Raw genomic sequence first — 14197 nt, 5'->3', positions numbered from 1 at the left:
CCCCCCCGCGCACGCACGCACGCACACACGCACAGTTACACAGTGATCAATCTGTGTTTAATGGCCTTCCCTCTTGGTTACTGAGGTGGACTATGTCTTTCCTGTGCTCATCTGCCAACTGTGCATCCTTTGGGGTGCTGTTACGTATTATGTCCAATTTTAATTGGATTTTAAAAAACTATTTGGCTTTGAGGGTTTTTTGAAATTTCAGAATACTAGTACTTCACGCAAAACACGGTTTGCAAATATTTTTATCACACTCTGTAAAGTGTCTTTTTCTAAATTTCATTTTAAAAAATTTTCCTTTGAAGGGTTTTAGATTTACAGAAAAATGGAGCAGACAGTAGGGTTCCCATAAAGCACCCCACCACACACATGTGCACACGCACACCCACACACATACACACACAAACTCACATTAATTCTTGCCTTCCAGGGTACCTTTGTTATAATTAATGAACCAATACTGACACATTAGTATGAATCAGAGTCCACGCTTCACATTTAGGTTCACTCTGTGTGATACACTTCTGTGGGTTTTGACAGGTACATGCTGTCAGGTATCCACCATTACAGGTCCATACAGGACAGTTTTACCACCTAGAAGTCTCCTTGGCATCACCCCTTCATCCCTCCACCCTCTCCCCTAGCATCCATTGATTTTTTTACTGTCTGTATAGTTTTATCTCTTCCAGAATATCACATGGCTAGACTCATATATGATGTCGCTTTTCAGGTGGGCTTCTTTCCCTTAGCACAATGTATTTAAGTTTCTTCCACGTCATTTGGCAGTGTGGTAAGTTTTCTTTGTGGGCAAACAAAATTCCATTGTTTGGATATACCACAGTTTGTTTATCCATTCACTGACCAAAGGATATTGCAATGTCATCCAGTGTTTGATAATTATGAATAGATTATGTGTGCAGGGTTTTGAGGAGACACAGTTCTCAACTGAGTTGGCTATACAATGGTTGGATCCCAAGCCAAGAACATGTTCAGCATGGTAAGCAACTGCTAAGCTCTCATTTAAGGCAGCTGTGCCATTTTGCATCTTTAATATATGATGTTGACAATCTTTTCATATATTTATTTGCTCTCTCTATGTCTTCTTCGGTGAAGTGTCCAGATTTTTTGCCCATTTTTAAATTGGGTTGTCTCTATACTATTGATTGAGTTTTAAGTATTTTTTTGTGTAATTTGGATACGAATCCTTTCTGAAGTTTCAAACCTTTATCTGTTTTCATTTCCTATCTATTTACAGAACTTCTTTTAAGGATAGGTTTGCTAGCAAAAAAACAAAGCAAACAAACATACAAACAAAAAAAAAAACCAAATAGCTCAATCTTCCTTCATCTTTAGATGCCTTTACCTCTCCGTCATTCCTGAAGGATACGGTTTCTGGACATAGGGTTTATAGTTGACAGTTCTTTACTTTCAGTACTTGAAAAGTGTTGATCCACTTCTTTCTAGCCTCCATGGTTTCAGATGAGAAGTCTACTGTTATTCAAATTACTGTCCCCTTATAAGTAAATCATAATCTCTCTCTGCTTTCAAGATTTTCTCTTTAGTTGTCAGAAGTTTAATTCTAATGTATCCTGATATGGAATTATTTGGGTTAACCCTATTTTCAGTTTGCTAATTTCTTTAGTCTTTGTCTTTTGCCACATTTGGAGAGTTCTGGTCATTATCTCTTTGAACTCTCATGATATGAATGTTACTTTTATTTGTTTGCTGATGTTATTGTTGTTATTATCTCACAGGTCTATGGAACTTGATTTACTTTTTAAATCTATTTTCCCTCCATTTTATTCCTATTAGGTAAATTATATTGATTTGCCTTCAAGTTCACCCATTCGATGAATTTTAAAATCTTGTAGTTCTATAATTTCCATCTTTATTTTTATAGCTCCTATTTTTTCCCAAGATTATTTTCTATGCTTTCATGTGTTCCAAGATAATTTGTAATTGATTATAAATAACTATATGATGCTATTTTAAAATCCTGGTCAGATCCCACTCCTTGCTCATCTCACTGTTGGAACCTACTCACTGTCTTTTCTCATGCTCGTTGCAGCTTTCCTGGTTCTTGCTATGACAAGTATCAGAAGTAGACAACACAGCCCCCAAGCCCACCCTACTTCTTGCTGAGAGCCATAGCTAAGTAGGAATGACGCATGGCAATTTCCTTGTCAGCCTACCCCATGTTGCTTAGAGGGAGGACTCCCCATTGTGGAAATGGGCTTGCCTTGGACCCAGGTCATTTGCAGTGACATTGCATGAATGTTTGAGAGTTTTGGTTGAAAGGTGACCCTGCTCAAGGACCAGGGTGGATCTGGGTTTAGGGAGGATCCTGCTGGATTAGGGTGGGTCCAGGTTTAGGGTGTATCCTGCTGGGAATAGGGCGTATCCTGCTGCCTCAGGCGCCCGCGCGTTGAGTTCTCGCGAGATTCAGAGAGTATTTGGGATGCAGAGCCCAGTGGAGGTAAAAAGGATTTTTCCCAGAACGTGCGTGTAGAGTGCCGGTGACAGTTCGGGAATAAAGACCTGCTGTTTGAATCTACAAGACTGTGTGGTGGCTCGGTTATTTTGTGCCCAGCCAGACTGCGGCAACCTTCTGACACCCAGAACAATGATTCCCTTGAAGGATTCCCAGAACTCACTGAAAGCTCTTATGGTCATGGTCCACCATCCTCCCTGTCTGGAGTCAGGGAACATTGTTGTCCTGGCATCAGCATGTGATGATGCATACAGAGTGTTGCCAGTAAAGCAAGTTTTCCCAAGTCTTAGTGTTCAGGGTTTTTACTGGGGCTTCATTACACAGACCACATGGTTGATCTCAGCCTCGAGGTCAACTGCCACGGTGTGACTGAAAGCTCCTACCCTAAATTACATTGTTGGTCCATCTGGCATAGTTGGCCATCACCTAAGACTACTGGGTGTGGTCACCCTTAGCCTAAGATCCAGTGTGGCCACTTCTACCCTAAACAAAGGCATTTCTATGGGGTATGATATAGATTGCCTCTCAGATACTGAGGGCAAAGGCCAGACATACCCTTGGGCAAGGTCAATTTCTTTACTATAGAATGAATACCATTGGATTGAATCTTGGACATTTTGCATGACATTCTGAATCCTACTTAATAGTTTTCTCATTGGATACCTCCTCCCCCTTCACTGAGGTACAGCTCAATGGCCAGATGGTCAGGGAAGCCCAGCTTGCTACTGTGCCTCACTAATACCTCCAATGCAAAGGTGAGGTGCTGACTCACACTACCTTGTTACAAATGTGTTGGGTGGAAGTTCAGCTTCCCTCACAACTCTGCTGATACTTTCTCAGCAAAAGCCAGTCACTGACTCCCAGTGTTTCATTCTCTCCAAGTGGGAGGGTATAAGATCAGGACCTTAGTGAGCCCCACCATCAGCAGAGGATGGGGGCGGGGTATGGCAGAAGCTGAGTGCCAACTAGCCTTACCTCTCATTACCTTGTTCCATCTCATGGGCGCTGGGTGGGGATGAAGGTTTAGCTCATCACTGGACCCACTGATGCTACCTCACTGGGGGGAATCTGAGCATGGCACCTACTCCTATGAATGGGAGAGTGGGGTGCAAGATCAGTTTCTCCTACAAGGTTCCCCATTGAAACCACGGTTCTGGCAGGGAAACTGGTCATGTTTTTTCCCACTGGTATTTGGATAGAGAAGAACAGGTACTGCCAACATTTTTTTTTTCCTTCTTTGCTCTCAATTTCTCTGCAATCTGCAATTGCTCAAGGGAGATCCCTAAAGCACTGCTTTCCTGCCTGACTCCCAGACTCTATTTATTTTGCTATGACTTATTTGGTTCCTAGTTGTTATTTTACATATTTCTATAAATGCAGAAACCAAGAGGAAGGAAACTCTTTCAAAAGCCTGTGGAATGCTAAAGGATTGGCATCTCAGGAAAATAACACTTTCCTAGGCTGAGAGCTGCCTGATCAGCTGGTGTTTCTGGCTGTGAAAATGAAAGCCCAGGCCCCGAGGCTTCCCTACAGCAGTGGTTCTCAACAGGGCGCTGGGGAGAATTACTTGGGGGCCCTTTAAATCACACCCATGCTTTTACTCCACCCCAGACATTCTGATTTAATTCAGGGGAAGCATGAGCACTGAGATTTCTTAAAAAGCTCCCCAGGTGATTCTAACATGCAGCCAGAATTGAAGGGTTGAGAGCTGATACCCTCAGGATCCTGAGAAGTTCTGAGAAGAATGAGCAATAAAAAGCCGAGGACTAGCAAATACAAATTGGTGCCTCAAAGCAATAAATTCAAGGTGAGTTCCCCCAGACCCCTGCCAGGAGCCAGCCTGCACCTGCGATGCAGAGATGGCCAGACATGGTCTCTGTCCTTTCTGTGGAGGTAAGCAGATGACAGAAGCCAAGGCAGACACACCCATGGTCACAGCAGTGTAAAGGGACGCGAGGAGGAAGCCTCTTGCCTGAGCATATCGGGAAGCATGTTCCAAGGGAGCAGAGTTGAGTAGCACTTCGCGCAATGAATGGAGCTTGGACAGGTGGCAAAAGATGACCCAAAACCAAGGAGCAGCATCTCCTGGTACCTTTGGTTTGTCCCACACGTCACAGTTCCTTGTTTACTTCTAAACATTCACACTGTGCTGAGCACATGCCATGCCCGTTTCTGAGCGATTTGTTTAATAGGAGTGTCTTTTTAGAATTATCTGAGGAACTTTTCCAGTACAGGTTCCTAGTTTCCTCTCCAGACCTACTGAACTGCAGTCTAGGGAGGAAGATCCATAAGGGTTTGGGTTCTGTTTTTGTTTTGTTTTGTTTTGTTTTGTTTTTTTAGGAACTAGCTCCCTAGATGATTCTGAACTTGCCCTGAGATTTCCAGGTTAAGAATGCCAGTATTTTAGCAAAGGAGGGACATCTTGCCTGAGCAAGTGTTGGAGTGACCTCGAGTGGTGATGTCCTACTACTTGGATGGTGTGAGAGGCCACTCATCCTCTTTGCCTTTCTAGAGAGTCTGATCTCTCCCTGCTCAATGTTTATTATCAAGATTGCTCTTAGGGGGGTTTGGGGTGTAGCTCAGTGGTAGAGCCCTTGCCTAGCATGTGCAAGGCCCCAGGTTCCTTGGTGGGTCAGCGTCAAGCTGACATCCTTTTGGGATTAAATGTTGGCCCAGAGTTCTGGGACACAGCCCCCAGCTCACATCAACCTCCCAGAGAGCACGTGTCCCACTCCGTGGCAGGACTGAGTTAAACATTCACTCTGGAATCAGACATTAAGGCCAGGGAGGTGGCTTGGCCTACATTGCATGCCCTGCCTGCCCTTGGAGCTGAGGGGAGGTCACCCCTGGGCCACATCTGGTACCCATATAAGAATGGGAGTTGTTGGGAAGAGATAAGGAGAAAGTGGAGACATCACCTCAGGAATGTCAAGAGACCTAAAATGCACTCCCAGGTTGGAGAAGGGGTGTGAGGGCCAGGCAGGGTTCATGATCAGCTCTTCACACACGCCCTCTTCCTCTTCCCTGAACTAGCACCACCTTGAGAGACTTCAACCATCTTCCTGAGAAACAGACACATACCAACTGGTACCCTGGGGTGTGGGAGGGGGGCTGTGCTTCCAAATAGAGCGCATTACAGCCCTCCCCCATCCTGTTTTCACCCCCACGTCCCTCCCCACTGGGCATTTCCAAGTCCCAAACCTCTGCCCATTCTGCACAACAGGAAGCACCCTGCACAGTTCAGGCTGCAGCCTTTCTGCCTTGTTCTTTCCTGAATCTACTCTCCTTCCAGAATCTGGTGGAAATCTCCACTGTCCTCTTCATCTGTAGTAGGACTACACATTTATTTCCTCTATCATCACTTTACTGGCATCTTAGGAGAGATGAAATGCACATTTATTGGGTCACTGACCCACCCCCAAATTAAACCTCCTGTCATGCCTGTGGCTAGCTTAAGTTCACGTCAAGGGTTGATTTGCTTGGTGCTCTACGTCTCTGCCACACAGGAATGTTTTCAGAGATGACCAAGCAGGAAGAGGACAGAAGCTGTGACCAGACACAGCAGAAGCTGCTGAGGGGGTGGGAAAGGTGAGAGAGGGGTGGGGAGGGGATAGACATAGACATAGACATGGTTTGGGGAGATCTTCAAGACCAGCCTGTGGCAGTGGGTTCACATGCAGCACCTGTTTACTGGGGCATATCACTTTCCCCTCTCTGCACCTCATTTGGTTTTTATGATCAGTATTCGTCATTTATGATCACTATTGGGTTGCAAAAAACAGAAACTAATGCTAGTTAAGTAAAAGTTATGTTGAAGAAGCCAGGTACGTACGTATGAAGACATCATTCAGTAGGGACCTCGGCAGGGTAGAGAATGAGGGTCCCACTAAAGAATTCACATTTAAGAGGAAAATTTATACACTGTGCCAGCCAAATAAAATGTCTACCTTCAGGCTTCCAACCTGCAACATCCCTCTACAGGAAGGTTCTGTTCCTGGCACTGAAGTCTGGCCAGAGCTGGATACTCAAACTTCAGGCCAGAAGATGGACCTTGGGTAATAAAGAAGGTCTAGTGAGCATGACTTAGGTAATAATGACTGTTCTGGTTCTTTCCCAAGCTCACAGCCCTGGCACTGGGTCCAGGAACATTAAGACTAAGTCTCCTCCAGTTGCCAATCACCCTCGTGGGCTAGTCCCTTAGCAAAAGCTATTTCCCTCTTGGCTGATGGTTGAGTAAGCAATGCGGAGTCTGTTGAATCCAGTTTGAACCTGGAGGATTTAATGGAGTAGCACACCACACTCTAAGCTATGAGCTGATATCACCTACTGAGGAGAAAGGAAAAGGGAGGGGCAACCAGATTGGCCCCCACTTCCCACTCCCATCACCCAGCACCAAAGGTGCAGATCACTTCTAAGCCCAGCTCCCCACACCTTCTATTATCAGATTAGACCAAGAAATTCAGACCAGACAAGAACCATCGCAAGTTAAAATTTTATGTGAAATTCTGTAACTGTATAGTGGCCTGGGGACCCGCCCCTCAGCACTTGCTGTAGATGGCTGCGCTGCCCCGCTCCTCGAACTCTTCCTTGCTGACCCAGAGCTGTTGGAAGGCCTGCAGGGAGGCCAGGATGGAGCCGCCGGTCCACACGGAAGTCTTCCTCTCAGGAGAAGCAGCCACTGTGGGGCTGTCCCCAGGGCACAGGAGGCTCAGCTCCTTCTGGAAGCGCTCGGGGAAGCCATCTAGCATGGTGCAGCCGCCACACAGCAGCACGTTGGCGGCCATCTCCTCCTTGAAGCCAGTGTCCTGGCAGCGGCCCAGGCAGATGGCTGTGAGCGCAGGGAGGCCTGGCTCGTGGCTGCCCATCAGGGAGGGCTTGAAGAGCATCTCGGCACAGCGGAAGCGCTCCTGGCCGATGGTGATGACCTTGCCGTCGGGCAGCTCGTAGTCCACCCTTAGCTCGTTCAGGCCCAGGCTGAGCTCCTGATCCGGCAGCAGAGCCGCGTAGCAGCACTTCTTCTTGATGTGCTCTATGATGTGCAGGTGGTCGTCGGTGAACTTGTGGCCAGACTCGTTGAGCAGCTGCATCAGGTAGTTGGTGAGGTCGCTGCCTGCGAAGTCGGCGCAGCTGGTCAGGCCAGGCAGCAAGTCGCCCTCGGAGATGGGCACCACATGCGAGACCCCGTGCCCACTCTCCACCACCAGCCCCGAGGTCTTGCCGTAGGAGTAGATGGACAGCAGTGCCTGGGATGTCACATGCATGGCAGGGATGCCAAAGGTCTCGAACATGAGCTCCGCGTACTTCTCCCGGTTGCTGCTGGGGCTGAGCGGAGGGTCGGAGACCAGCACGGCGTGCTCCTCGGGGAGGATCTTCATGGCCGTGTGGAAGATGTACTCCCAGATGCTCTGGACGCAGTCCCAGTCCACCACGATGCCATGCTTGAGTGGGTTAACCAGCTTCAGGGGTGCCTCCATGTTGAGCAGCTCATGGCCTACGTAGGTCTCCTTGCGGGTGTCACCTGCGTCAGCAGCTGCCTCGGGACTGCGCCTGCCCACAGTAGAGGAGATGAAGTAAGTGGGCCTCGGCTCTCCAGCATAGCCACACTTACAGTACTGGGAGCCCAGGTCAATGATGAGTGCCTTGATCTTGCGCACCTTCTTGGGCTTCATCTTCAACTGAGCAGTGGAACCTGAGTCCCGAATGCTGGCATCAGGACCTGGCAGGGCTCCTGCCTCTCCCGGGTCCCCCTGGGCGGTGCCCATGGGCATGGGGCTGGGGTTGTTCTTTGTCGCCATCTGCCTTCCTTTCTCACATCCACATCCTAGAGCTCCCTAGGGAGAAATGAGAGTCCACCTCCAGTAGTGTCTTGGCAACCAATTAGGATTGTGATGTCACTGGAGCTGTCCATTCAGGCACTCTTAAGGGGGGGCCTGGTCTTGTCACCTGCCACCCCTATCCTTCTAACTTTAGTTTGCTCCAGGCGGGAGCAGGTGGCCAGCAGTTTTAGTAATCCAAGCACAGTAGGGCCTCAGATTTCTGCTCCTGTGGGAGGCCATCCCCGCATGTGATTTGAGTTACCTCCCTGGCTGGTGAGAGGCGCTTAAACACAGCTGTGTCTGAGTCTTCCCCACCCTTTCCCAGGTCCGAGGGCTTGTCCATGCAGAGGCAGTGCCTGGCCACTGACCTGGAGACCCAATCGTCATCCTTGACCTTGGGATGCTGCCCGCCTTAACCTTCATTGGATGGGATTTTCCCTGGAATTTTTTGTTCCCCAATAAAAGCTCACTCCCTGGCGTGCTCTCCCTCTCTCGCTAGTCTCTTTTGTAAACCTCGCCACCGCATTAGGTGGCTGGAGGCGGGAGCTAGAAGCCGTCTAGGAGCTGATATTAAAGGTAATGAGAGTCTGTCTCTTTAATTTAAAACTCTCTAGCAATTTCGTATGAACCGAACCTTCTTTCATGAAGCAGATGCTCCCTCCCCTAATAACTCCAAACCTAACCCCCTGTTCATTGAGGACCCTCTGCTGAGATTGATAAATATTTTATCTCCTACAGTAAGTCAGGCACTGTACCAGGTACTTTTGTTATTGTTATGCTTATATTTTCCATATTTTATTGGTATAGTAGAATCATACATAAAAGTGGAATTTGTCGTTAAATATTTGTACATGCACGTGATATTGCAATAGTTGGGTTGATATCATTGCCCTGTACCAGGTACTTGTTATGTTGCAGAATCCTGGGAGGAGGCAGAGCTGAGTACAGAGGTTCAGAATCCAAATGATTAACCTAAGAGCACACTGCACTCTAACCCAAGTTCATCCAACTCCTACCCACCGAGCCTCCTTAGAAATCTTGAGGGTCCGAGAGTGTTTTCCTCCTGTTTGGCTGTCCCCGTCAGACAGTTACAGAGCCCGTAAGCCTGTCCTCACAAGGCCAAGAGCACCCCACAACCTCCTTACAGGGAAAGCCCATCATTGTAGCGGCTGCCCCCTTAAAGAGCACAGGGCTGGGTGTGAGGTTCAAGGTAAGCAGAAGACTGGATTCTGGGTGCCTGACAGTGGCAGCCTCCGCAACAACACGCCCAGCTTCAGAGAGTGCCTGTCAGACGGTGTCTGAGCAGCCTGAGACCTCCTTAGGTCTCAGCGCACCCCAGGGAGGCAGCTGGAGCAGGAGACCTTGGCCTCCCCGGCTGGATACCTTGGTCACCCACGCACCTTTACGCCTCCATTTCTCATTAATGGAACTCTGGAGAGTCCAATTTCCCTGCTGACCCCATGACCCTGATAAAGGAGAAGGTGACAAATATTATGTCCAAAGAACTCCTCTTAAGATTGTCCTAAGTGTCAACCTCAGGGTCCGAAGTGAGACAGAAGAGCTTGGCAGTCACCACAGCAACAAAGGCTCCAGCTAAAATGAACCTCAGATGGCATCAGTCCTCTCCTCACAATTGTCTAGTGCTTTCTAATCTCGCCTGGTCAGGGCCAAAATCCTTGTGATGGCTTATGAGGCTCACAGGAGCTGGTCACCTTCCGCCACCCACTTTCTTCTCCCCTCCCACTGGCTCCTTCCCGCCTCCCTCTACAGGCAGCACTGGTCTGCTGGGGAGGGACAGATAGTTGACATTGATTTTCATTCAACTTTTTGGGTCATGCAGCCTTTGCCGCAGTGACTCAGCTCTGCTATTGGGTTGGAAAACCAATGCAGCTGTGTCCAATAAAGACTTCCAGAGGGGCTGGGGTCGTGGCTCAGTGACAGAGCACTTACCCAACGCGTGTGAGCAACTGGTTTCAATTCTCAGCACCACATAAACAAATAAATAAAAGGTACTGTGGGGCTGGGCTTGTGGCTCAGCAATAGCTCGCTCACCTAGTGCTAAATAAAGGTATTGTGTCCAACTAAAAAATATATCTTTTTTTAAAAAAGGTACTGTGTTTATCTACAATAAAAAACTTTCAGACAACCAAATCTGCAGGCTGGACCTGGCTGTGTTCTGATGGCCCCTGCCCCACCTCATTAGCCACATGACTGCCTCAGTTCTCTTTACCTTGTGGCTCTCTCTCACCTCCCTCAGATCTTCGCACAACTGCCACCATCTCAGGGACCCGCCCAGGTCACAATAGCCTTGCCACCCCCTTCTGTGCTATCTCTTTTGCTCTGAACACTTTCTAATATGTATTTGTTTTGTTTAACAAATAGCATTTTGTTTAATACATAACCTTTATTGTCTGTCTCCCTCCAACCCCCACCTACAAGAACAGAAGCCCTACAAAGGCAGGTTTTTCTTTTTTTTTCCCCATTGCTGTATTCCCAGATGCCTTGCCCAGTGCAGTCACTCAATAAACATTCATCGAAATGAACCATCAGTTCATTACAAAATCTAGAAGGTGAATCATTTCAAAAACAATTCTCCAAAGGTGCTCTAACATGCGACAAAGGTCCCTAGTACCTAGAAAACCCTGGATCACTGGATGATGTCACAATCACCAATGTCATCATTGGGAACATTGCTATGTGGTCCTCTGATTTAAGCCTCTCAGGCCTTGAACCCAGTGGGAGTGAGGGGCTTTCTCAAGAGCAGTATGGCTCTTGACAGTGTGTGGGTTCCTCAGGCAGCAAACATAGGGGATGGGCCTGCCAAGAAAGCAGGGGACCAGGTCTCCGTGCAGACTCAGGTCTTACAGACTGCATCCTTAAAGGAAGGCCCAGCGAAGTGGGCAGTGTGGGTTGGCCGTAACAGTGCAGAGCCAGAAGAACCTGTGAAGTCCACGGCACCCAAACAGAGGCCCAAGGTAGAGGTGACCAAAGCAGTGGTCGTGGACCTTGGCACTGGCTACTGTAAATGTGGCTTTGCTGGACTGCCAAAGCCCACCCACAAGATCTCCACGACAGTGGGCAAGCCCTACATGGAGACCGCCAAGACTGGGGATAATCGCAAGGAGACCTTTGTGGGGCGGGAGCTCCTCCAGTCAGATGTTCGTCTCAAGCTGGTTAACCCTCTGCGGCACGGCATCATCGTGGACTGGGACACAGTGCAGGATATCTGGGAGTATCTCTTCCGACAGGAGATGAAGATCATGCCCGAGGAGCACGCAGTCTTGGTGTCAGATCCACCCTTGAGCCCACACACCAACAGAGAGAAGTATGCCGAGATGCTGTTTGAATTCTTCAACACACCAGCCATGCACATTGCCTACCAGTCCCGCCTGTCCATGTACTCCTACGGAAGGACCTCTGGCCTGGTGGTGGAGGTCGGCCATGGCGTGTCCTACGTGGTCCCTATATACGAGGGTTATCCTTTGCCCAGCATCACTGGAAGCCTAGACTATGCAGGCTCCGACCTGACGGCCTACCTGATGTGCCTGATGAACAACTCGGGGAAGCACTTCACCGAGGACCAGGTGAGCATCGTGGAGGACATCAAGACAAAATGCTGCTTTGTGGCCCTGGACCCCATCGAAGAGAAGAAAATCCCTCCTTCTGAGCATGAGCTTCAGTATACTCTGCCTGATGGGAAGGAGATACACCTGTGCCAGGAAAGGTTCCTCTGCTCAGAGATGTTCTTCAAGCCATCTCTGATCAAGTCCATGCAGCTGGGCCTCCACACTCAGACAGTATCCTGCCTCAACAAGTGTGACATCGCCCTCAAGCGGGACCTCATGGGGAATATCCTGCTCTGTGGGGGGAGCACCATGCTCAGTGGTTTCCCTAACCGTCTGCAAAAGGAGCTGAGTAGTATGTGTCCCAACGACACCCCACAGGTGAATGTGTTGCCTGAGAGAGACACTGCAGTATGGACTGGTGGATCGATCCTGGCTTCGCTTCAGGGTTTCCAGCCACTGTGGGTCCACCGCTTCGAGTACGAGGAGCACGGGCCTTTCTTCCTCTACAGAAGGTGCTTCTGAACTAAGGAGGCACTACTTCAGCTCTGCTGGGCAAGCACCCACCCTACTTTCAGGAGCTGAGCCAACATGTTCATCACTGTTTCATTAAACACCCCTCATATTCCCCTCCAGAGCTTGTCTATTTCCTGACAACTTCACAGATGCAGAATTGGCCTTAAGATGTGCATTTGCCAAAATAAAAGCAGGGGTGGGGGAAGGATGAATGACATAGGCATTATATGTTGACTGGTTAAACACTTTGCTTTCTTGGGAGAAATTAGACCTAAAATTAATGTGTCCCTTATGGTGTGTTCTCCCCACTGTGGAGCTACTTTACTGTTTAAGCCAGCTTTGGAAGGGGCTATGGAAAACTCTTTCCATAACACCAGTAGGAAGCATGCTTTAAAAGTCCAATCTCCCACAGAGCAGCAGTGTGTATTTCATACCTTGCCAGCAACTCTGAAGACTTGGAAATTGCTGAAGGTAGCTAACCCCTGCTTTAACTGTACCTTCTTTCAATTCCAACAGACACTTAAGCCTCAATTCTAGTTCTTATTAAGCCATTGTGGTGAGTGGCCACAGTGAATATTATCAGCAAGGTATGTGTACATGTCCTGAGGGACCAACTCTTCTGAAATGAGTGTTGTATATATACACACTCCCTTTTAGTAAGTGGGCAAAGACTTACCTTCAGTTGAGCACTGAGGTCAGGGATGAAAGTCTAGAATATAGTAGGAATTTGGGGTGGATCAGGATAAAAGCTGCAAATTCTGGGGCTGATGGTGTGGGTTTGTGGACAGACAGCTGCTCTACGTTGGTTGTTCTAATCCAGCTGAGGAACCCAAAGGAACTAGCAGATCTTCAGTTGGCAAAGAATGTTGTGACCCACAATATTAGAATTATTGCAGGGGGAGTTTGTAATTGGAATACACCAAATTGGAAAATCTTTAGGATAGTCCCTAAGGACATTCTTGTCCTGCCTTTAAGATTCTAATCTAAACACTAGCAGGTAGCAAAAACAGTAGAAAGGACAATGGCTTTAGACTGTGAAAATTTGAAACCCTATTATGCTATCTATCTATTTGAATCTATTTGCTTACCTATAAAACCAAATACCTCACAGAGCTGACATAAAACCAGAAACAAACTCCTGAAAACAAGAATCCGGCTCACAATGTCTAGCCAGAACCTTGCAGATATCCACCTTTTATCTAGAAGCCAAACCATGTTTGGATTATCTGTAGTCTTCTGCGTACTTAAAGAGTTATCCAAGAGCAATTTGAAGCCGTCTAAGCCCAGTAATTTGCAACTGGGGGAAAATTTTGACAATATCAAAATTATTTTTGGTGGTTACAATGGGGATGTGAGTGTGCACTACTGATATCTAATTTAGGGAAAAGGCCAGAGAAGTACCTAAACATCCTACCACACACAGGATAGCTACCCCTACTCCCAAAGAATGTTGTGACCCACAATATTAGAATTATTGCTGAGAAGTCCTGTTTAGCTGGATGACAGCAAGACTCAGAAGAAACAACTGTGTCCAAGACACCAAGCTGGGTGGACCCAAAGCTCAAACCCTTGCTCCTTCCTTTATGCCATGAGGATACCTACTGTTGTTGATGTTCCTGGTGGTCCTTTAGAGCCAACAGAGTAACTGCAGACACAGGGCACAGAAGCACAGAGCACAGGACCCAGAACTCAAAGGCAGGCCTTTAGCACTGCCAAGCAGCACCATGTGAGGTGTGGCTGTCTGTGATCTTGTGGACATCTGTAGTTAGTAAGCTTCTAAGGTTCCCACTCTCACCCTAGGTACT

The 14197-nt window shown here is 47.9% G+C and overlaps 2 protein-coding genes across 2 annotated transcripts; one reads left to right on the top strand and one right to left on the bottom strand.

Moving 5' to 3' along the window:
• Positions 1 to 7000: 7000 nt before the first annotated feature.
• On the bottom strand, positions 7001 to 8430 carry Actl7b (actin like 7B). Its single transcript, XM_015492492.2, has one exon. It carries the CDS (start codon positions 8290 to 8292, stop codon positions 7036 to 7038), a length of 1257 nt encoding a protein of 418 aa, XP_015347978.1. The 5' UTR covers positions 8293 to 8430; the 3' UTR covers positions 7001 to 7035.
• Positions 8431 to 10813: 2383 nt separating this feature from the next.
• Positions 10814 to 12778, top strand: Actl7a (actin like 7A). Its single transcript, XM_015492491.2, has one exon. The coding sequence runs from the start codon at positions 11079 to 11081 to the stop codon at positions 12399 to 12401; it is 1323 nt and encodes a 440-aa protein (XP_015347977.1). The 5' UTR covers positions 10814 to 11078; the 3' UTR covers positions 12402 to 12778.
• Positions 12779 to 14197: the final 1419 nt, after the last annotated feature.

Source organism: Marmota marmota, unplaced genomic scaffold (genome assembly GCF_001458135.2).
Source record: "Marmota marmota marmota unplaced genomic scaffold, marMar, whole genome shotgun sequence".
Classification (NCBI taxonomy): Eukaryota; Metazoa; Chordata; class Mammalia; order Rodentia; family Sciuridae; genus Marmota; species Marmota marmota.
Note: the sequence above shows the minus strand (reverse complement) of the source record. Positions and strands in the feature narration are given on the sequence as shown.